General features: G+C 41.3%; 1 protein-coding gene across 1 annotated transcript in view; it reads left to right on the forward strand.

Moving 5' to 3' along the window:
• Positions 1 to 25129, forward strand: part of ADCY2 (adenylate cyclase 2) — a 344352-nt gene that overhangs the window by 218802 nt on the left and 100421 nt on the right. The window contains exons 5-7 of the mRNA XM_024578430.3: positions 15343 to 15491; positions 19164 to 19275; positions 24122 to 24249. Coding sequence (XP_024434198.3) covers positions 15343 to 15491; positions 19164 to 19275; positions 24122 to 24249 — 389 coding nt within the window. The remainder of the gene's footprint in view (positions 1 to 15342; positions 15492 to 19163; positions 19276 to 24121; positions 24250 to 25129) is intronic.

Raw genomic sequence — 25129 nt, forward strand, 5'->3', positions numbered from 1 at the left:
CCTTGTGTGATTTTAATTATTTAACCATCAAGTATTCAGTAAGTCAGAGAGATAATAAGCAAGGAACTTTGCAACTAGAATTGAAGTAATAATTAACACTTTAATTTTTCAACTATTAATGGCATATCCATTCTTATTTTAAATCCAGTCTCATCACTCCTTGATTTCTAAGGCAAACATTGGAGAAGGCTTGCATTCATCCAATACAATGGTTTTACTTTAATATTTATTGATTTAAATATTTAATGTTGTTACATGTAAAGAAGTATTGGTAAAAATTGGGGGGGAAAGTTAAGGCATTTTATATTTTGTTGGTTATTTTGCATGTTTCACTACTACTTATTGTGGCAATTTCCCAAAGGTAGCGTATTGCAGAGCAAAGCGCAGTAAAAATGCATGTACTTGGTGGTTTTCCTCCCCAATGACCCAGTCGAGTGGGCATGTGGTATTCAAGAGGAAGGTGGAGGAGGCTTTCTGTTTAGTATTAATTACAGAACTGAGGACTAGTTCTCTCCGTCAACGAGCTGCCTGAGAAACTTTGTATTGTTCGCCGTGTGTGCAGAGGAGACATCCGTGACAGCATATGAATCAAACTAATTGTAAGTCTTACTTGGTTATGAAAAAAAGATGACATGTGCATTCTTCTAAATTAAGTCTTTCTCATACAAATTACTGGTTGCCACTGCAAATCAAGCAACATGTGTTCTGAATTCTGACTGCTGGAGTATTAGCTCTTGAGTGGGGAAATGAGATACTTTGTTTGCAGCTAAACTCAAGTTGACTTTTTTTTTTTGCTTTATCTAAAAATAAATGATATGGAATATTGCTTCACCAGCTTCTACAGCACTCAGGAGACTGAGGTGGTTTAGGCCATGCTCTCCATTCTAGGGTGAGGGTAATGAGGCCCAGCGAGGTTAGGGAGCTGGCTGAAGTCCCGTTCCAAGTAGCGGGCCATTCAGGCCTGATTTTTGACCTTCCGGTTTGTGTGCAGCAATGGTGCTGCCCACCGTCGCCCTGGACCATGATGCCACACAGCCACCTCCACGGGGAAACCCAGGGTGGGGCCAGATGCTTGCTCCAGTCAATGCCACCAAGACAGGAGGAGGTGGGGGAGCCAGGATTCGCTCCCAGACTCGGGACAACCCCGGGCTGTGCACTGAGCCTCTGCACTTCCCTCCTCAGCTGACAGCTCAGGAATAACTTCAACATTATTATTTTCCGAGAAGATCCATTGGATGGCTTTTATTGTAAAGTCTAGCATATTAAATAACAGATGAGAGATAGACCATGGAGACAATAATAACAGTGCCCTTTGGAGGAAGGATACACCACTTACTGTTCTTACTTCAGTTCTCAGTGACAGTGTTAATGTATCTTGCAGTGCTGCTGAGTGTGATTTTCCAGAGAACTTTCTCTACATCAGGAGTCATCTAACTATGGCCCAAGGGCTAAGCTGGTCCACTGTTCTGTTCTGTACAGACTCCTGAGCTAAGAATTTTTTCATTGTTAAGTGATCTTTTAAAAAGCAAAAGAAATAATATTTCATGACACATGGAAATTATATGAAATTAAGCTTTCATTTCCCACAAATAAAGTATTGGCACACAGCCACACTTATTCATTTGCACCTCGTCTGTGGCTGCTTTCCTGCTCGGATGGCAGAATGGAGCAGTTGTGATAGAGATGGTGTGGTGCACAAAGCCTGAGCTATTCATTTCCTGGGCCTTTAGATCAAGAGTTTGCCCACCCTGCTCGAGGCGCTGAGTCATGTGCTGGTTCCAGCCAATGGTGTAACTCCACCAAGTTACCAGGAGGCTGCAAGACACCAGAATCCCACAGCTCCACCCAAGGTATGGCTCCTTGCAAATGGGGAGCCCCGGAACTGTCCAGCAGCCTCTCCTGCTGCGTAGTTTCGGTGCAGTTGGGTGACAGGGACCCAGAGAAGGCAACAATGTGGGGGCAGGACAGTTAAAGAAGAGGTAGGAGGGGCATTTAAGGAGCCTGGAGAATACGTGAACAAGTGAGGCATTGGAGATGAAGACGCAGAGGGTAGAAGTCTGTGCAGGGCAGAGCAGGGAAGGGTCAGCTCCTGAATCTGCAGCAGCCTGTGTATCAGCTGCCTCCTTCTTCTCTGCCATGTGGAGGAAGGATTCTGTTAGAGGCTGAATTGTATCCTCCCAAATTCCTACGTTGAAGCTCCAACACGTAGTACCTCAGAATGTGACTATATTTAGAGATGTGACCTTTAAAAGGGGATTTAAGTTAAAATGAGATCCACAAGGTGGGTTCTAATCTGATTGGAAGGGTGTCCTTGTAAAAGGAGGCTAGGGCACAGAGCGGAAAGGCCATGTGGTGACACAGGGAAAAGAAGCCATTTCCAATCCAAAGAGAGAGAGGCGTCTGAAAAAACCAACCCTGCTGACCCCTTGATCTCAGACGTCCAGCCTCCAGAAGCTGGAGGAAATGCATTTCTGTTGTTTAAGCTGCCCAGTCTGTGTTACTTTGTAACTGTAGCCCTAGCAAACTAATAAAACGTGATACACCCGCCCCAGCAAGCCCACCCCCACCCCTGCTTTCCTCCATGCTTTCTGTCGACCTGAGGGACTGAGCAAGCGCACATGAATCAGATTTTGGCAGTTTCCTTGTTTTGTTCGGCACAAAATAGCCCACAGGTACTTGTATCCATAACATGGGGTGATTCTCCAAGGTTTGTAAATTTGAATGCTTCCCAGGACAAGAGGTATGAGTTGTTCTATCACATTTTTAAGCAAAAGCAAATTTCAACCACATACGATGTACCTGACAGGCAATGGAATAGGATGCGTGGAGCAGACGTTCTCAACCTCTGCACTACTGACGCTGGGAACCGGCTCCTTCTTTGCTGTGGGGAGTGGCCTGGGCACTGTGGGTGTGTGGCATCCCTGTCCTCTGCCCACTGTCTAGACTGAGGCTCCACAGCAAAGGTGAGAAGTAAGAGGGGGAGGAATAGAAGAAATAGTGACCCTGACAGTAGCGAGAGGCCTCAGACAGAGACTAGCAGGTGGAATGTGAAGGGGAGACACCAGGGCAGCCACTGTATCTTGAAGATGCTCCCTTGTTTGCTGAAACATGACTGTGGGCCCACGGGGACTGCATTCTGGGCTTCCTAGCTTTGTGGTCTGCCTTTAAAACTTAGATCCTCCAGGTATGGGAACACTCTCGTTCTTAACTCCTCACTTGTCCCATGCAGGATTAGGTAGGAGGAAGGACGGCTCCCCTGGTCCCATCCCCCACTTGTAGGGGGTCCAAAAGTTGGTGTCCATGTCTCAGTGCATCTGTCTCCAACTGACCCTGATCGTGGCGTTGGGTTGACCCCCTCTGCTCTCCCCCCCACTATCATTTGTAGTAGTGGTGGGATTTCCCCCCTAATTTATTCAGGATCTAGCAAGGACTGCCCTTTGAAGTGTCTAATACACCCCACTACGGCCGCCGTGCAGAGCTCTCCATATCCCTCAGTTGCAGCAGAATGTTTGTACATAGAAGTATCAATCGTTGGTTTTTACGTAATTAATTTGAGAGTTAATAGGATAAGTCTATTTCACTTTTTAAGTGTAAGGTCCTTTAAAACATGATTTTTTTATTCTGTAGTTTTGAGTAAAGGATGACTGAGTATCAGGCATCTTATTTTATATGAATTTCACAATTTTGAATCCAAGATGCATAAGAAGCCCAAGGTCCATTAATTGAATTGAAACTTTGGATAGTTCTTTTAAAGATCTTCATCTCCACCATAATTGCATCTATCATTGCAAAGAACATTTTGCTTTGGGTAGTGTAGTAATGCTTTTATCAGCCACCAAAAAAGTATTTTGAGTAAAATCACTAAATTGAGAACAGAATATTCCCAGATATATCAGTGGATCACTTAAGTGAATCATGAAACACGTTTGAATGCCATTTTGTTCTTTATTTTCAAAATTATTTGTTGGAAGATATCATTACTATTCAATTTTTTGTTTACTTTGTCTTGTTTTAAACAAATGCTAAGTGTTTTTAAAAACCTCACTTTTCTGAACCAATTTCATACGAATTTGTGTGTAAAGCAATCTTAAACTGAAAGGGATTAATTGCATTTGTAGACACATACTTAATTTCATTGCTTATCTAGTTTGTTTTAAGGCATTTCCAAGAATTATTTGCCCAGTGTTAATTTGAGGTAGAAACTAAGATGTGAGTGTAGAGAACAAAGTAGCACTTGCCTCACTTGCTCCCCGAGAGACGGTCCTCCTGTGTAAGTCCAGCCTGGAGCCAGTGTTTGGACGGGAGTGAGGAGAGAGAGAGAGAGAAGTTGTGTGTGGAGTTGAACACAAGGTGAATTCACGGAAAGTCAAGTTGGAATCCACGATAGGTGAAACTTGAACTTGGGCTCTGGGGCCCCCTCATGGAGAGGCCCTGAGGACCTGTACAAGGTATTAACCCCTGGGTCCACCCAGCCTTTGGCACCCTGAACGTCAGAAGCTGCTGTCACCCAGTGCACATTCCAGGGAAAACACAGCCATTTCTCTCCCATCCCTTGAATCTGGGTGGGCTTGTTTCTCACTTTGACTGATAGAATATGGGGAAATGGTGCTGTGAATTCTGGAGCCCAAGCCCTAGGAGGCCCTGAAGATCCTCTCTCACTTTGGGGACTGCTGACCTGAGATGACCATCAGGAAGCCAGTCCAGCCCAAGGGAGGATGAGTGGCCACGTGGAGGAGACCTGAGGTACAGCTGCCTTCCAGAACCAACCGCCAGACAGACGTGTAACTGGGGCCTTGTTGGGCCTTCCAGCCAGGCCACCCCTCCAGTTGAACGCATCCACGTGACTGGCCCACAGCAGAACCAGCAGAGGAACCACCCAGCCAATCTACAGAATCACGAGGGGAAAATGCACTAGTGTTCCGAACTATCATTTTGGGGGTGATGCCTTTTGCAGCAATAAAGAACTGAAACACATTGCTGGTCCAAGCCAGGCCTGAGCTCAAGTCAGCATGAGCCCAGATGCTGGTGAGAATAAAATGCTCTTTTCCATAAAAATCATTACATAAAATTCATTATTTTATCAAACATCAGCCTTTCGCATGCCAATTTCATGATCTTAAAAGTCTGCTTACTATTTGACAAATATTTTTATTGTATGACAAAGTTGAGAATTCCCATGCTTATTTATGCTAATATAGTTATTTCAATTAATCAGTAAGTGTTTTTTAATGCAGTATGGCCATGATGTACACTCCCATGCGGATCTCGGTTTCTGTTTCCTGGCAGAAAACTTGCCCTCTTTTCATTTTGGCAGGGCTGCAGTTCAAACTTACTCATTCATTCCTTCTCCCCCCTCCACAGCTCGTTCTGGGCTGGAGTCCTCGAGTCGGGGACAGGAGGGGGCTTCGCCAGCACGATTTACATGAACACTTGGATTTGTACCTGCAGAATGATGAAGAGGGAAGTCTCAGTTCATCGACTCTAAAACAACCAGATATCAGAACCTCTTTAAGAAAAATATATGAAAGAATGTTAAGGCCCTTCGTGCTCCACAGCTGCCCTAGAAACCCATGCATGCATGCCTACTGAATGTATATTATGACAAAAGCCAAGGATATCCATTTAGGATAGGTACATAGATACAGATAAGTAAATATATACATATATTCCACACATATATAATACATACGTATATTTTATTATATATATTATTCCATCATTTCTCCTAATGGAGAAAATCACATTTTTAAAAATTACCAAAAACTATTTTTTAAAGGTATTTCATTTCTGCTATCACACTCGGAGACGTCTTCCTATTTCCTCTGACACCTAACAGAGTGAAAAAAGCCTGGATGTGGAAGAGACAGCAGAAATATACTCAGACACCTCTCGGGCTACAGGAGGATGCTGGGAGCCAAAGAAGTTACATAATTTACCCACTGTCCACTTAATGAGTGGCAGACCAAGGCCAGGGTTTTCTATTGAAAAATCAAACTGTTTAATGAGCTGCCCAGTGGAAACCTTCAAAGTGTAATGAGGCATTGGTCACTCATACATGTGTTACTTCCTGTATCCTTTGGACGAATGTTTATTGGGTGTCTTCTTTGTGCCAGGCTCTGTGTTTTGTACCCGTAATATAACATTGAAAAAGGCACAGCCTTGGCACACTGACACCTACAGACTTGGGCAGGAAAGTAAACAGATTGTTTCAGTAGAGTTTGAGGGTAAACAGCAGGTGCGAAAACAGTACTCAGCACCTAACCCAGCTGGGGTGGGAAGGCCTAGCAGGACAGCAGTTGGGAGGAAGTAATGGAGGAGGCAGTTTGTGATGAGAAGTTTGCTTGAAGAACTGGCGGGGCAGCCTTAGGGAAGGGAGGTGGGTGTGGGTGGGAATGGTGTGATGCAGCTCACGGTCCAGGTCCCCAGGCAGCATGCTTTACAGCGAGGTGAGCATAGTGCCCGGCTGGGGCTGGGTGTGGTTCGGAAGAGCTGGGCCACAGGCTCCGGAGAAGGAGGAGAGTGAAGTAAAGGAGGTGGGTGGAGTTCATGAGGGTGAAGCATATTTTCTAACCTGCTGGCGGGCTTGGGATTTGTCAGAAGAAGCCATCAGAGCTGGGACTGACTTGATTTGGCTACTTCAGAAAGACTTCTGCTGCAGAAGAGAAAGGATGGGTGGGGGACAGGAAGTAGGAAGTCCGGTTAGGAATCGATCTATTATCTGATGGGTGGCAGAGGTAACCGAAACCCCAGTAAGAGCAGTAGGTGGAGGTAAGGAAGGTTCCCAATGGAAAGGACAGGAACTGCTTCTTCACTGGACAAGGGATGGTAAGAGGGAAAGAGCAGTCAAGGATCAGGGCAGGTTTCTGCTGGGGCAGCTGCAGGATGGTCAACTTAACTGAATTTAGATGAGGAGGCAGGGGCAGCTCTGGAAGGGAAGGTGATGGATTCCTTTTTGGAAATTCTGCATTGGGTTCTCTGCATGTGATAGAGAACACTCTTTGTTTGTATGTTTGCATGTTTCTCCAATATTTACTCTCTTTTTCTTGTATTGTAAGAGGGCCTTGTTAGCTGGGCACATGCCCCAGCATCCCTTAGAGGAGAATATAGCCTTGTGACGTCTGGCCAACGGCAGGTACAGGAGTTGGGATGTTCTGCTGAGGGATGGCCTAGAAAGTTGTGCTCTTCTATTCTGGAAGGGTGGGGGCAAGAAAGTGATGAAAATGGAGTCCAGAGTAGAAAGGGGAAGGGTAGCAGGGAAAAAGCAGTCAGGTTAGAGATCCAAGAGAGGAGTCTCACATTTAGAGCAGTAATTCTCCACGAGCTGAGACTGCACCCCCAGGGAGCTTTTGGTAACTCTTGGAGGGGTCCAGGTTGTCACTGCTGGGGTGGAGGTTCTATTGGCATCCACTGGGTAGAAGTTACAAAAATCTAGTCCAAGTCTCTGGATAGATGCAGATAAACATTCAGCAACACACAGGACAGCCTCTAACACTAAAAAATGATCTGGTCCCAAATACCAATAGTGCTGAGGGTTAGAAGTCACAATTTAGAAGAAAGGCAGACGAGATACGTGTAGTGAAACTGCGGCATGATAGGGAATGGTGAGGAGTGTGGCAAGCTGGTCAGTGGACGACCTACCTAGAGGTGATTCATTCAGCCTGCACACACAAACCTGCCTGTGTGCTCTCTGCAAGCCAATCAGAGCTCAGCCCACGGCCTGCCAGTCTGTTTCCTCTGGACTTAAAATTTTGATAAGTCATAAGAACTTACATGCTGAGAATAAATAAATGAGTTGGGAAATACCCCAAATCAAGGCTTCCTGCCACATAATGAGTATGATTAAACTTGAGTTATCATATGTAACTCGCATTAAAATCTGTTATGGGAGCTCCGAGCCATAGTTTGTTTTTGTGGGTAGAGGTGCATATGAGATATTGAACAAGAATTACATTTTTAGCTAATAGTTGATATGATTCTCTGAAAAACAGAGGTATTAGTGAAACTTAGATGGCTGAATCCCTGGAAGAAAATCTGCAGTCTGATTACTAAGAAGGTGTTTTCTAAAGACAGATAAAATTTTTAAAATACTGCGTGCCCAAAATATTAACACAGGCCCGGTGTGTGATGAGTTAACGGTCTGGCCAACTGTGGCAGAAAGGCACCTTTATGCTTGCGTGTGGATCACAGTTATCTCTGTTGGGTTACTTTTAATAAAACTCTAGGAGCGTGACGGCCCTTGAGCTCTGCACCCTGATGATTTTGCTGTACGATTTGCTGCTTACATCTTTACTCTTTATCTGAGAAAGTTGGGGACATCGCTTGATTAGCAGAATGAGAATGACTACAGTTTTACCAATTCTCTTTTCTCTTTTATTATTCTTTCCCTGGAAAGTTGATGTTATGCAGAAATAATGGGTCCCTCTCTCCCAATCAACCACATTGGTGCCTAAGAGGACAATTAGTGTCTAAGGGCAGGCGCAGTACTTAACAGATATGATCTGGGGTTTTGTCTTTGGAGGCAAAAACATTTCTCTTCTCTGGAGGATGGCATTGGGGCGCTTCATTTGTCAGGACAGAGAAGCAGAGATTTGAACTTCACCTTAGCATTGAGGGTCCTTGGATCACCCCCCGAGCCAGCTATTCAGCTTCACACTTACAACAGATGGAATTGCCCTCTTCAGGACCCAGTCAGGTGTTCATGAGGGAAGAATCAGTTTCTTTTAGAATTCTGCTCAGTTCACTGCCTTCTCAGAGAAAGCTTTGTGATGTTAGCTGTGGTTTACACTGTGCCCCAGTGGTACCCCGAAGGCACTCCTGCAGGGGTTTGGACTGGATGGATGGGTGGGAAGAGGCTGAGGGCTGCCAACCATGAGAAGCTGTAAGGCTCACCCCCAAATGCAATTTTGCTCTGGGGTTCAAGTCTCCAGCTTCAGTACAGTCAGGGAAAAGGATCATTCTCTCCACCAAAAAAGTTTAGAAATACTAATTTAACATCATCCATGACTATGGACATAACTTACAATTGGGCTTGATTAGCTATTTGTTCTGTAACTTCTTTTGACTGCAGAGTCATCGAAGGTGAGTGATAATTTCATTCTTTCACCTTCTATTAATGATTTGCTCTCTGAAAGTGCTCCTGTCATCTCACTGGCATTGAAAATCAGTGTGTGGAAAGAGCTCTCCGTGGCTGTGAAGTCCAAAGACACAGTTTCCTCTGGTCTTGACTCCCCGTGACTACCACTTCGCTTTACCCTCACTGAGCCACACCTATACCTATTTTTTGGCCCAAAATGTTTGAATTTAAATGAAATTGTATGTGACCAGTGTTTGTGAAAGGACTTAATCTTTTGTCAAAGGGAATAGTGATTGGTTGAAGTGCATATTGGTTTCAATCTTAACGAGGCATTCCAGTTTTCCTAGACTACAAAATAAACAAACAAGCTGACTTTCCCTCCACACACCAACACTGCCACTAGTACTGGCCCCAGAATGCTTGGCCTCCCTTCTTCAGCCTCCTTCCACTCATGGAAGTCACTCTCCTAGAACCAGATGAACCCCCAAAGAAGGCAGCCTCCTCCCTGCCTTCTTTGTCTAGATCCCAGTGGGCCCTCCTTTTTCACAGTCCTTCTTCCAGTCTTGGCACCGTGTTCGGATGTGAGCATTTGGGTTCTTTCCTCTGTGTGTCCCTAATTGTTGGACTCCAAACGAGCGAGAGGTAAAATCTGAAAAGAGCCTCTTGGAGTTCTGTGAAATGAGAGGAACTCACACAGACATGGAGCGCTTCAAGTCACCTGGTCCAATAGGCATATTTTTAGACAGCCAAACTGGGACTCAAAAGCTGGAGTGATTTGGCAGACATTTGCTAGATAGTGGCAGAGAATGGGCAGGAACCCACATCTTCTCCCATTTCAGTGCTGTTTTCTACCATTAGGTGCTGATACTCTCCATCTTACATAAATATGATGACTTGTTTTTTTTGTAAAAGTCAAAGAAAGATAAAGCAAGACCTTTCACATAAGGAGAGTATTCAGTGCATTCTGACTGATGGGGAGCAAGCTTTCTGAGGGACCTAAGGGAAACAAACCAAATGTTATAATGGGAAACAGCAACAATAGCAGTTGTTTCTAGAACTTAACTTTGGGGACCTGCTGGTAATGGGGGTTGTTGCCATGGGAGATGTTTGTTCTCTGAGGCCTGTGGTCCTAGAGCTGGCTGCAGGAGAAGCCACGAGGTGTTGACGTAGCTTCGTGTGCCTGGCAGATGTTTTCTAAGTGGAGTGTTTTTCAGGGGTTGATTTCGAATGGACATCTGGTCCTTTTATGCTGTAGGACGGTATTGAAAGACATCAGCTGTCTCCTCAGCACCACGTGTAACCCAGTGGCTGCTCATGGATCTGGTAGCTACTTTCTTTTGGGAGGAGGAACATTTATAACAATATGCCTTCTGTTCATTGCATTGGTTTGGCATCCTGATGCAATTGAGTTGCATTTAAAATAAGAAATAAATAGAAGTTTTGAAGGAGGAGAAAAGTTTAAATTCTTAGGGAAGGAGGATGCTACTGTCATCCTGCCATTTGTGAAACAAAGCAGATTTAAATACTTATTACATGCATGATTTATGGAAGGGATAGGGTATAATATGCATTACTGCATCTTAGTTCAAAGTTTATATAGAAGTTTCCTTGCTTAAATTAGATTTTCCTATCAACCCAAAGATCACAAAAATAGCATAAAAATATAGTTATAATATCCTCTCTGTTTTATTATATTAGAAGCACTTCTAAGCTCAGCATTCCCTCAACTTTGATCAATAGTAAGTTGAAATGTACTAACTCTGTAGCTCTTTTACGAGGCACAATTTAAAAGAACAAATTCTAGGAAAATTTTGTTACTAATGAGTAATAATTGGAGGTTTAATAGAGCAACTTGTTGAAATGGTACCCTCAAACCAAGGCCAAGTTACTTATCAGGTAACCTTTGAATATGCCAGAATTAGCCAAATTCTCTGTAGTTTTACCATCTTTTCTAACAAGAGAAAGAAGTGGTGGTATGCATCCATCAGTTCAATGACAACCTGATTTTCCAAAACTCCCCTTAAGGGAGGCCTCCAATGTACTTGGAGAGATAGTGTAGCTAGGTTATATCTGGTATGTAAAGCATTTAGGTTTGTGTTTTGCTTTCAGATAATTTGGCAAGACACGCAGCTAAATTAACAAAAAGCTGAAATATTAATGGAAATGCTAACCTTGTCAGATTATGAATTGAGCTGAAATTTATTATATGTGTCATAATATTGGGCTTTTCTTTCAAAGTACAGCATTTTTTAATGGAAGAAAGACAAATTGAAAAGTGTCTTGATTCACCACATTTGAGGTTTATCCTGTGCTGTGATCACGAAGAGGACATGTGCAGACCTCTAACAAAAATATCTCACGGTCCACCAGTGATACCAGAAGCACATGGTAGTGGGGAACGTTGGGTCCTTTCATGTGGCTGAGGGGCTGTTACCAAAATCTTTATTCCAGTCTAAATTCACACGGATCCATTAACACTTTTAAAAAAGAAAATCTCAGCCCATTTTAGTTAATTCAACATATATTTTTCAAGCTACCTAAAATAAGCCAGTCATCCATCTATATTTTGATCTAAAATACCATAATTTACATTTGGTCACTAAATGAAGCTACAGCCAGGGAAGAGAATTACTATATTCGATTCTTCTTTTTTGTTTATGAAATCTGCCTTTCAAGAAAGTCTGGCTCTATGTGCTTTGGGATTTAGCATGTCCTTAATACAGAACACAGGAAGAGGAGGGGAGACATTTCTGGGTTAGGTTTACTGCAAGACAACCCTAAGAGAAGACTCCGGGTATAGTCACTTCGTTGGTCATGGTGGAAGAGTAAGGGAGGGAGGTCAGCTATTGAAAGGGGCTACTGGAAGCAACAAGGGCTCAGTCCTGCTGGAGACCCTCTGAGGAAAGTATGGAACATGCTCAGATCTGCCCATGAAGGGTGATAGGTACAGAAGCTGGAGAAGCAACCTAGGTGCCCATCAGTAAATGAATGGATCAAAAAACTATGGTACATTTACATAATGGAATTCTATGCAGCAGAAAGAAAGAAGGAGCTCCTACCCTTTGTGGCGAAATAAGCCAGGCAGTGAAAGACAAATACCATATGATCTCACCTTTAACAGGAACCTAACCAACAAAACAAACAAGCAAGCAAAATATAACCAAAGACACTGAAATTGAGAAAAGGCCGACAGTGACCAGTGGAGAGAGGGGAGAGAATTTCAGGGGAAAATGGTGAAGGGTTTGTAGGAACAATTATAAAGGACACATGGACGATAATGGGGGTGGGTGGGTTGGGGGGGTGGAAACGGGAGGGAGGTGGGGAGGGCTGGGGGTTAGGCTGGGGTGGGGGGAAAAAGCAGAGAACTGTACTCGAACAACAATAAAATTAGAGAAGAAAAACAAAGAAGCTGGGGACATTTCCATCAATTACTTCCTTATTGATTGGGACACTGGAACCTAGATTTATAAAGGAACAGGATGCAGGTGACCTTCAGGGAAGGCAGAGGGGATGTGGGCAGGATGCTGGCAACGATGGCTGCAAGAATGACTAGGAATGCATGTAAACATTGGGAGAGTCTACTAGTTTCTTTAAATTCAACAGAGGACGCACTGAATCTTCATGCATACACAGGTTATCGTTGTAAGGCAGCGATGTAGAACTGTGTCAGCAGAGTGTTTTGTTTTTCCTTAGCCCTGGACTCATCTGTCACCCGGCAGAAAGAGGACAAAATTGGTTTTAATCTAGTTAAACCCATCATCAGGCATCTCTGTAGACACACTGGGATTTCTAGATAGAGCGCCTAGGTCCGGATTCATAATCTGCTACGTTCTACATGCTGACATCCCTTGTCACTGTTTCAGAAGTTAACAAATCTTTATATTCAGTGTCTATTTGCTTTGGAAATGACATAGATTTGGTGGCATCTCAAAGCAACGTGCTTCCCTTTGCATCAGGAGCTGCCCTGTTCCTGCCTGGGCGTGTGACCAGGCAGGCCCCTGACTGCGGTTGATGGCAATCTCACTCTTTCCTCCCTAGCTCCCCTCTATTTGATGAAAGCAGTTTTGAATGTCATTTAATATAATCCCTGGTACAGTTGGCTAATAGCTGTCATTTTATGATTTATATTCTCTTTGTCTCGCCTGTTTTATGTTTTTCTTTGATTCTTCCTTATTGATTTGTTTTGGATTAACTGAGGGTTTCCTCCCCATTCTCACTGCTAGCTTGTTAGTCACATATTCTTTCCCTCCTTTCGCTGCGAATGTGGAAATTGCATCCATTCTGGACTTACTGCAGTCTAATATAAATGGATATATTTTGCCATTTCCCACTTAATGCTTGGAACTCAAAACATTTTAACTTGATTTATTACCATTTTATCTTTGGGGTTAATATCATTGTACATTTCATTTCTGTTATATCTTGGACCACACAAGACATGGCCCTCATTATTTTATATAATTAATATGATTTTATATTTTCCCAGATGTGTATGTGGGCACTAAATGCTTTTGAATTCTCCATTTCATTTCTTAATTTCGATGGAAATATCAATAATTGAACACAAATTTTAAAAGATTATTATTAAGTAAAAAGTGTTTTCTTAACTTCATAATTACCAGTAAAATTCTTTGAGGCATGTCAGAACCAGCACCTATGACAAGTGGTAGCACCCTGCCCACTACCTAAGAACCTCATCCACCTCTCTTGCAGGGAGGTGGGTAACAATACCAACCAGATAGGGTTGTTGATTTGATTCAGTTGGATGACATGAATAGAGCTCCTAGGAACACATGGCACATAGCAGATGTTCCTGGACTATATTTTCCCTCCTCTTTTCCCAGAGTCCCAGGCAGGTGGCTTTGTCCAAATCCTGGCCTGTCCTTCTAGGCTCATCTGACAGCAAGTGCACTATAGGTCAGCTTTTTGCTGGACTGTGAACAGCATGGCACCAGGGACATTTTGTCTCATTTAGCTTTACATTTATCATTAGTGCTTATCAATGAGCCTGGTGTTTAATGGGCAGTGATGGACGTTTTCACAATGGCTGAATGAATGAATGGATGAATGGATGAATGAATGAGCAGATGAATAATAAACACTCAGTTATGCAAGTTCATGGGGAAGTGAGCTCCCCCTATAGGCGGATACTCGGTCCTCTGTCCACTTTGCCCCTGTCTTTGCCTGGAGCAGGCCAGGGTGGACTGTGGTCAGTTATCTCATCTTCATCAGGGTGGAGTCTGGGACCACCCTCTGTTTCCTCAGGAGAAGTCCCCAACAGCCACCAAAGTGGTTGGGGAGGGCCCAGAAGGTGGGCCCCTTGCTTTATGAATGTGGGAACAAAGCCCAGCTTCTCTTCCGCCTCTACTTTCAAAAAATATTTAAAAGATGGAGAAAATGTTTCATTTTAAAAATGTTTGCTTATCAACACTGAATACCACAATAAATGTTAAATCCACAATACCTTAAGAACATGGAGTTTTCTACAGTAGATTAATATTTAAAATACTCTAGGATGAATATAAACTTTTAAAGATTGCCTTTCTGTGATACTTTTCCTCAAAAAAAAAATACTGCATATTTTCCTTGAAGAGAATGGAAAAGTGCCACTCTAACTAAAATAAGTACATATTAAAATAAGTGTAATATTGCATGTATTATGTACTGAATTTACTGAATTTAAAAACCAAAATTATAAGAAAAGCTGATATCAGTTTTTTGCCTTCCACCTGTAGTTTCTTTTTTTTATACATGACGTTTTACAGAAGCTAATATTCCTGACTCTGTCTTTATAATAGTTTAGAATTGCCAAAGGGGATTGAATGTTCATCACAGAGAAAATGAAATAGTTGAAAATATTTATTTTATTTAGGAAATATGGAATGTTGGCTGGCTTTCTAACATGCAATAAAGCTTGTGCCATATCTCTCATGTGAGCGAGCAAGCAGAAATGAGTGTTTTCTATCTTAAACTGACCATTGGTTTCTGACATTCTAAAATTATTTCTGCTTTACTACTCTAAAATCAAAATGTGTAAATAATATCTTTGGGGAAATAACTTTTCCTTCCTTTTTTCTCCACACTAAAGAACACACTCTGACCTTAGCAAATTAGATTTTTTTCAATATGTAGTTCTAGAATCTGTATTTTTAACTTGTTGGAAATAGTCCTCGAATTGGCCACACTACAACACCGTGATGGTTTCATATATTCCTTGGGCACTCCCTTAGTTATTAGAAATCTCGGTCTTCCTCCCACATCTGTTTCAGGAGCGGCTGCTGCTGTCCCTGCTGCCGGCACACATAGCCATGGAGATGAAGGCTGAGATCATCCAGAGGCTGCAGGGCCCTAAAGCTGGCCAAATGGAAAACACCAACAACTTTCACAACCTGTACGTCAAGCGACACACCAACGTCAGGTACGCTGCTCTGTTCTTCTTCCTCAGCAAGTCTGGGGAGCCCATTTGTGGAGTGGGGGCACTTTCAACTGGAAGCCCACGTCTTAACAGTGGCACGCCTCTTGTACTTTGCACGTAGAGTAGTTTCTACTTCGCCCAGCTGTGTGCTGCCTCTCAGGGCCTTCACCTTAGGAAAAGAGGATCCTCTACTGAGTTTTCCATCATAGCTCGGATTTCTGTGGCTGACCATCAGTCATAAAAGGGGAAGAGGTGGACAGTGGGGTCCTTACTGTGGGAACTGCATGGTCTGATCTCATGGCCCCTAGAGCCTAGGACACTCTGCCTTGCAGTGAGATTGGAGGGAGAGATGGGCTTGGCAGGCAGGCCTCAGAGAAGCCAGTGCCTTCTAGGGAATCTGGGTGATCTGCTATTGATCGAGATTTGAAGGGTTTTGGGGATATGGTCAATCAGTGGCTGACATCACAAGGGACTGAAATGCACCTTAATTAATGTATAGTCAAAGTTGTTGCTTTTCAAAGTCTGGCACTGTCATATACGCTTCTCAGGGGCCATTCCTAGGATCGCAGTACCTGGACAACTCACATGTTACCAGCGTGAGACTGTGGGCAGGAAGGAGAGAGGTGTGGGGCGCCTTGTTCTCCTGCATGGATCTCGCCTCATTCATTATGTTTTAATGTCAATACTTTAGCTGTAAGAGTTACCCCCACCCCCGCCCCGTTAAATAGTTCTATACTACAAACAACTAAAATTTGTTGAGCATCAGCTGGAATTGGGATCAACCTGTTCTCCCCCACGTCCCAACTCTTTCCAATGCATGATGCTGCCTTCCGGTCTGGTTGCTTCAGGTCAAGCCTTTTGAAGTTCATTAGGAAGAAGCAAATTTAATTGCAGAATAAATGCATTTCTAAAACAAATCTCATTTTGACACCAGATTTTAGAAAAGGTGCGTGGAGCTAATGATATACATGGCCCAGACATACACAGAGCTGATGTAAAATAAGAAATGCCTACTGAGAAGAAGATAATAGAAAACAGTGCAAACTAAGTAAACTGTGAAGGCACAACTGGATGAATGAAGATTCAGGAGTAAAATTTTTAATTAAAGTCTGGCCATTTGGGGGGATAGATAAAAATTAAAGAACATTTACACGTGTTAAGGAGTAAAATTATTTAAAACACTGGCCTCTCTTCAGGTTTTTAAGTATTTTACCTACATAACTACAGAAAAAATACTCACAGTATCTGATGAGGTATATTATACCAGCAAAAAGCCTTTCCTACCTTAACTGTCTGAGAATCGGCAATGCCCCTCCCACTTCAGGGAATATTTTTAAGTCATATTAAGTATCCCAAACATGTGAAGATGCTTGCACCTGTGTCTAACCTAGATCACAGAATACCTGGAAGTAGCCGTGACATGATACCAGAATAAAAGATCTGTAAAAATGACTAAAGACACCATCAACTGCAGGCTTCTCATGCTATTAGTTATCAATTTCTGTGCAACAAGTTGACTTAAAACAATAAACACTGTCTCCCGTTTCTGTGGGTGGGAAATTGGGAGCAGCTTAGCCCGGTGATCATTGCTTGGTCATTTCTGGGATGTCCTATTGTTTATGTAGGTCAATCCCATTCGGTGTGGGAGGGGACAGTGCAGGGTGTGAGTGGTGGGAGGTGAGGATCCCTGGGGCCATCTTGGAAGCTGACTGCCACACTGTCTAAGGCAGAGGATCGGTGAAGCAGCTTCAGTGGCCTTGATTTTCCTCACATGTTGCCTAGAGTATGTTTGCAGTATTGAATTAAATTTAAGCTCATAAAATATACTTGGAATCCTAAAGTAATTTAAATACTTAAAACTTAAAATGTAAAAGTTTAAATGACATGGAGGAGCAATTAATTTTAAAAGGAATATGAAGACATGTGGCTTTTTCATCCTGCAGCAGAACAGGTACAAGCAGAAAACCAGGCACGATGCTTGGGTAGCAGATAGCCTAGTCAATAGCTGAGGATTTATGTTTTTCTCAAATAAGAATTAATTAGGTTTGTAGATAGTACCCAAAAGATCAGTTGCTAATTTTTAGTTCTTCTTTGACCATTCATTCAACAAAATGTTTGTTCTCGTTATCACTGAATGGTAACAACAACAATAATAATAATGAGGAAAGGGAGAGACGGAGGAGGAAGCAAGAATTTGTAGTTGTAAAGGTAACAGCCACCAGCTGCTTCCTGAGTCTTCATGGTCTACCTCGGAATCCCTCCCAGTAGTGCCAAACATTCACAAGCCCATCATATTTTTAAAATAGACACACCTCTTAATCCAACACCACCATCCAACTCTAAAAATGACCTTTCTGCCTTTCATAGCTCAGATTCTAGAGATTTTTTCACACTCTCTGACTAATCTTTTTTTCTCTCTCCCCTCAAATTGCCACTCTCTGACTTTAACCTCCCCAAGTCACAGAACCCATTCTTGCTAAAGTCATCAACTGCCTTGTTCCCAAGTCTGTTTGACATACTTTTACACCCTAATCTCAGTGACCACCCAGGTTGCGTGGCCCCTTGACCTTGCCCCTGCACTTACAGAATTCCCCCATCCCTCAGTCTCCTGACCTCCTATCTCCTTTGTTTTCTTTCTACAGTCTCCTTGGTGCTCTTTTCTTCCCTAAATCTAGCCTCTCCTATAAAATCAGTGTTCCGTGCTCTCTCCTTGCTCTTTTTGGTTCTCTCCCACTCTCTCCTGGTATTTAATTACCATTCACATGGTGCTAAGACACAGAACTCAACCCTGGTTTTCCATATGATCTACCTAATGGGTGTCTTCCTCTTGGGTGTTCCACAGACACCACCATCAGACTCAGCACAGCCAGAGCTGAATCAGCCCCCGTCCCCTACAAGCTTGTTTTGGCTTCTCCCACTAGCAGGGACAGCCATGAAGGGGGCTGCACTCTCATTTCCTGAGAGTGACTTTCCTGGACTCTTCACCATCCCATCACCACCCCGCTCCTGCCACTCATGCACATGCTATTCTTTCTAACAGCGGTCTGTTGTTTTTCTACAGGGTGCATCACTTGTAACTGGGCATTTTTGCTGTCTTTGTTTATTCCGTTACCCAACTAATCTCTGAGCTTTAGAAAGATGCACCCTGTCTGTGTCATCCTCGCAGGCAGTAAATAACCCAGAATCTTTCGTTAAGTCGGCTTTCTTTGAAGAATGTTATTATTCCAGCTTTTTGAAATCTATAAAAATGAGATTTAGCTTTTATTATTTTGCTGCTTCTACTTTAGGAATTCTTATAACACAAATTCAAGTACGAACCAGAACATACTCCGCAGCTATCGGGATTATGACTGTGTAGTGAACTGTCAGGAACCAGAGGAGGAGGAGGGACCGGCCCTCAGGGAGGAAGTCCATCAGTAAGAATCCACTAGAATGGCAAAAGCATATCAGGAGACTTATTTTTTCTAATTTTAATCTAAAAAATCTAACATGAAACTATTTAGTGGGAACTTTTAGCAAAATGTTTATGCATTCCCTTTCCAGAGAAATGACATTTTTTAATGCAAATATAAATTTAAATGTACAAAATATATACTCTCTTAATAGAAGACACTGTCATTACCTTCTTAATGACTATAAATGTGCAAACACCGCCCCCTTTGTTCACTCCCACAGTATCCTGTACGCTGACATTGTTGGCTTCACCCGGCTGGCCAGCGACTGCTCCCCAGGAGAGCTGGTCCACATGCTGAATGAACTTTTTGGAAAGTTCGATCAAATTGCAAAGGTGAGTATTGGTGATGTGCTTTTATTTTGAAGATATATAAAATGTTGGCTTACTTTTTTCTGGCCTGTTATGAACGTTTTACTTTATATAAAAAGCATTCTTTAGGAATGTTGTTTGTAAATTTGTTGGATTTGCCACTGAGTCCTGATAAGTGTCAAACCCAAGTCACAGAAATGCCACAGCATATAATTAGCACGTTTTCATCAATTTTTAAAACGTCTGCTTATGTATCATTCAGCACACATATAATAAACACATTTTAAATGATGAGATTTAATTTGCACCTCTCTGCACACTATGCTATTCTAAGGTCTTTTTTTAGGCATTTTGATGTCCAGGAGTTGAAAACATGGAATCCATTCACCTAGTTATAACCATCATGTATTCATATTGTTAATAAGTATCCTAGAAGTACCCTGAAGTAGGATGCATGCCTTCTCCCTAAGCCCTTTATTTACTATTGTCTCATTTTTATCCATCAACTCTTGTGCCACTTAAGAAAAAATTAAGTTCTATATTTGCCATTTACATGTTCATTCATAGGAAGTTTCACAAAGAGGCAATGATGACAAATGCTCTATACCACATTAGACCTTACTTACTTATTGGAACTGTTAGGGTTTCTGGTGGGATTATTGATTAAAAAAATTTTTTTATTTGTTAGCCCTTTACTTCTTATAAAACATCTCCTGTTAGCCTAATTCTTTTGAATTGTTCCCAATAAAAAATACATCATTATGCTTATTAAGATGTGTTATTTATACATATGGAAGTGTTGGTCCCAAATTTAGTTACTGAAAAATTTGTTTCACCTTTAAACAATATAGAATGGTCCAGCCGAACCTCTTAGGATTAACTCTGGCTTGCTCATGTTTTCAAACACTCTCAGGTCAAGTTCCCCATGAAGAGCCTCTGCTGCCTCACTGACCGTGACAGCTCCCACGGGGGATTTCAAAAATTAGTGAGAGGATAGCCCCAATTCTTTCCTTTAACAAACCAAGGGAACAGGTTGAGTTTTCTGGGTGCTCCTTTTTTAGAAAAAAAAATGGTTGAAACATAATGTCTTGAAGGTTTGAATCAATAAAAGGTCATTTTTGTTGGACTCCCTGGTAACGTTATGAAGAAATGTCCCAACATGGCATGTGGCAACAGAGGTCCAGTGTCCACATGGTGTTCTCCCTGTGCACAAGTCTCAGTGTCCAAACTTGCCCTTGTACTAAGGACAACAGTCATATTAAATTAGGACCCCACCCCACTCCTACATGACCTCATCTTCACTAACTACATCTGCAAGGACACTGTTGCCACATCAGGTCTCCTTCATAGGTACCAGGGGTTAGGACTTCAATGTATGAATTTGGAAGGACACAATTTATTACCTATAACAGAGGTCCTCAGTGACTTCCTGTTCCTCTCTGATCGTTCATAACAAAGGAATGCAGGCAATATCGGAGCCTGGCGCAGGATTGTCAGTCACAGAGGCAGCATGCTTTGGGCATGGGTCCACCCCTCATACTGGAATAACATGGAGTTGGAGAATGTTGTAAGCAAACAGCTCAGTCCCTTGAGTGAATACTGTGCAAAGCACATAACTTCAGGCTGAGAAACTTGAAGTCATTGTTCATTTGCCATTATTTTTTTAAAACAACTTATTCAGGTATAATTGATATACAAAAAGCTATACATGTTTAATATATACAACTTAATGAGTTTAGAAGTAAGTATACCCCAATGAAACCATCACCACAGTCTATGCTATAAACATATACACCACCTTCAGAAGTTTCCTCTTACCATTTATTATTATTATTATTATTATTATTACTACTTTGTTATTAGGACACTTAACATGAGATTTACTTTTTTAGCACATTTTTCAGTGTACAATACGGTATTGTTAACTGTAGACTCTAAGCTGTGCGGTAGATCTCTAGGACTTAATTCATCCTGCATAGTTGAAACTTTGTACCTTTTGCCTAAGGCCTGCCTATTTCTCCCTCCCCCTAGACATGGCAACTACTAATGTATTCGAATTTGACTATTTTGGATTAATCATATAAGTAGTATGATGTAGTGTTGTCCTTCCGTGTAGGGCTTATTTCACTTAGGGTATCGAATTCAGCAGCTCAGTAAAAGGATCACACACCACAACCAAGTGGGATATACTCCTGTGACACAAGGGGGGTTCAACATCTGCAAGTCAACATGATATGCCACATTAACCAAATGATGGACGAAAATTGTGTGATTATCTCACTAGATGCAGAAGAGGCATTTGACAAAATTAATCACACTTTCATGATAAAAACTCTCAAATAATAAGGTATAGAAGGAACTTAACACAATACATTTGTATATGAAAAATCCACAGCTGGTATCATACTAAATGGTGAAAAACCAAAAAATTTTCCTCTGAGGCAGGGGACAAGACAGACACCCCTACTCTCACCAATTCTGTTCAGTGTGGTACTGCATAGGACTAGAAGTCCTAGACAAAATTAGGCAAGAAAAATTAATAAAAAACATCAAAATAAGAAAGGCAGAAGTAAAATTATCTTCGTTTGCAGACAACATGCCGTATATGTAGAAAACCCTAGAGAGTCCACAAAAATCCATTAGAACAAATAAATGGATCCAATAAAGTTCTAGGATACAAAATCTACCTACAAAAATCAGTTGCATGTGTATGCACTAACAGTGAAATATAGGAAAAGGAAATCAAGAAAACAATCTCATTTACATTAGCATCAAAAAGAATAAAATGCTTAGGAACAAATTTAACCAAGTAGGTGAATGACTTCTACACTGAAAACCATAAAACATTGATGAAAGAAACCTAAAAAGACACAAATACAAAGAAAGACATCCTATGTTAATGAGTTGGAAAAGTAATATTGTTAAAATGTCCATACCACCCAAAGCCATGTACAGATTCAATGCAATCCTTCTCAAAATCTCAATGACATATTTTACAGAAGTAGAAAAATAATCCTAACATTGATAAAGAACCACAAAAGACCACATATAGCCAAAGTAATTTTGAGCAAGAAAAACAGAGCTAAAGGCAGCACAATTTTTAAGTTGAATTTATTGAGGTGACATTGGTTCACAAACTCACACAGGTTTCAAGTATGTAACACAACAAAACATCATGTGCACATTGTGTCATGTGCCCACGACCCCAAGCAAAGCCTTTCCATCCCCATTTCCCCTTGCCCTGCCTTGCACACCTCTGCCTGTCTCCCGCCCCCCTTTCCCTCTGGCTATCACCACACTGGTGTCTGTGTTTATCAGTTTATATATATATATATATATATATATATATATATATATATATATACACACACACACACACACACACACACACACATATACATATACACATATACATATATACATATATATACATATACATATACATATATACATATATATACATACATATATATACATATATATGTATGTATATATATACACACACACACGTATATATATTTTATATGCACATATATAAAACTGATACACACACATATATGTGTGTATTTTTGCTTATCCCTTTACCTTCTTTCATCCGGCACCCTCCAAGGCCCCTCCCCTCTGGCACCTGTCAGTCTGTTCCATATATCCAAGCCTCTGTTTCCATTTTGTTGATTTCAAAATACATTACAAAGCTACAGCAATCAAACAGTATGATACTGGCATAAAAACAGACATATAGACCAATGAAAAGAAGCGAGGGCCCAGAAATAAACCCATGCATATACAGTGAACCTATCTTCAATGATAGTGTAGTGCCAAGAATTCACTGTTATTAATATTACAGTTTTCTAGATTCAGAAGACAGGATATCTATTTAGGAAAGGTGAAAAGGTAGCCTTATCAAAAAGTACTTGTTTGCCTTTATATCACTTACGATACTGTCACCAGGGAGTACTGGCACATCGCCCACAGAGCTGTAGAGAAGCATGGAAGTATGCACTCGCTCCATCAAAGACGGAAACATGCAAAATCTTCTGTACACCTATAACATGATTAAGAACAAAGATATTTTATATTTTAGTATTTCAAATTTGTTCAGTTTATACATAAAACTATGTTAGCGCTAAGAAGGAAAATCTATATTTGTTATATCTTTGGTTTTGGCTTTGGTTTTGGATTTTTTATTTTAGTGAAGAGTCTATAAGCCAGTTGAAAAGGTTAGAAGATTGATGCATATGAATGAAGTCAGTCTCCATATTATAAGTACAACCCAGCCAAGAAAAATAATAAGTTAGTCTAACTTCATAGTTAACTGGTTTACCTTAAGGTCAGAGTTGTTTTAAATAACTTGACAATAACAAATGGTACCTTATTATATGGTGGAGATGTTTATCAGAAGCTACATGTCAGCAGGTAAGAATCATCAAAATAAATGAAGAAGACAGTGAGCAAGCAGGGAATGACATAGTTTCTAATTCCAGTGCAGTTCTGGTCGTCATTTTCTGCCCTGGAAGATTCTTCTCTGCATAGAATGTTTCATTTCACCATCAATGTTTGGGGATGTTAAGACTAAGGAGAATTATCTTTCCGTATAATCTTCTGCTAGTATTAAGTAGAAATCATTCCAGAACATTCAGTGCTTTCCCTTTCATACCCTTTCTCTTACTCTCCTCCTTTGGCAAATGGGCATGTGGGTGAGGGTGGCTCATTCTTTGTGGACAGTGAAGGGAAACCCAACTTGTTCTCCTTTCTCTCCCCATGAACTCTACTCACTGTGTCGGTAGAACTAGCTCATGATGGTACTCTGTAAATGAAATGATCATGTAAGTGCTTGATGCAACTGAAATTCTGTGACTTTTTCTTCTAGGAGAATGAATGTATGAGAATAAAAATTTTAGGGGACTGCTACTACTGTGTGTCTGGACTCCCGATATCGCTCCCTAACCATGCCAAGAATTGTGTGAAAATGGGACTGGATATGTGTGAAGCCATCAAGTAAGTGTAATGCTTAATAAGATCTCCTTTAACAGTTTAGTAAGTCTTAGCTGCAGGTCTCACTTGCTACTATTTCTATGTATATGTCTACTGGCATTAAATACATTATTGTACATTTAAATGTAAATGTTCAGAGACCCACTTGCTGACATGTGAGTAGCTTGATCCAAAAGTAAGACTTCTTTAAGTGTTTTGTATTATTATTATCGGCCCCAGATTTTTTTTGTAAAACTGAGTTAGGAATCTGTAGAAAAGGACAGTTTTAGGTTTTTTTTCAAAAGTGATTTTTTAAAAAGCCTAAATGTCTTCTCTAATCTTAAAATGTGTGCACTCTTAGGATCTCACGTGATTTCTGACAGACAATATGGCTACACTCCAACTTCAAGAAGGGTAGTAGTTTTATCACCAGGCAGCAATTAATTTAAAAACAAAGCCCCAAATTACCTCATCAAACATTCTCAGATCTGACAGTTAGTCTCAGTTTATAGTTATTGTATATGTGTTCTGTGTTATATCTGTAGTTTCTTTTGTTGTAATTCTAGGGAAGATTGGCTTATGTAGAATAACATTTTCATTAGAGTTGACAAGTTACAGGGTAAAAGTATCAGGTACCAAGTTAATTGTCATTGTCAGCACCATGACGCATCCATCTTTCGCAATGCTCTTCGTAGAATCCAGAATATTCTTGTAAGTGATAAAAGCTCTTTGTTGATTATATGATTAAAAGACTTTAGTTTACTGGGTATTTTGATTGCCTATAACAATCAAGTGATTTTACCTTGTCTTCCACATATTTTTACTCTGAACGGGATAGGAATTGATGGTCAGTGTTCTGTTTCCTTGTCTCAGGGTTAGAGTAGATAGGGGTTTGCATGACGAA

The sequence above is a fragment of the Desmodus rotundus genome, chromosome 1 (assembly GCF_022682495.2).
Source record: "Desmodus rotundus isolate HL8 chromosome 1, HLdesRot8A.1, whole genome shotgun sequence".
Taxonomy (NCBI): Eukaryota; Metazoa; Chordata; class Mammalia; order Chiroptera; family Phyllostomidae; genus Desmodus; species Desmodus rotundus.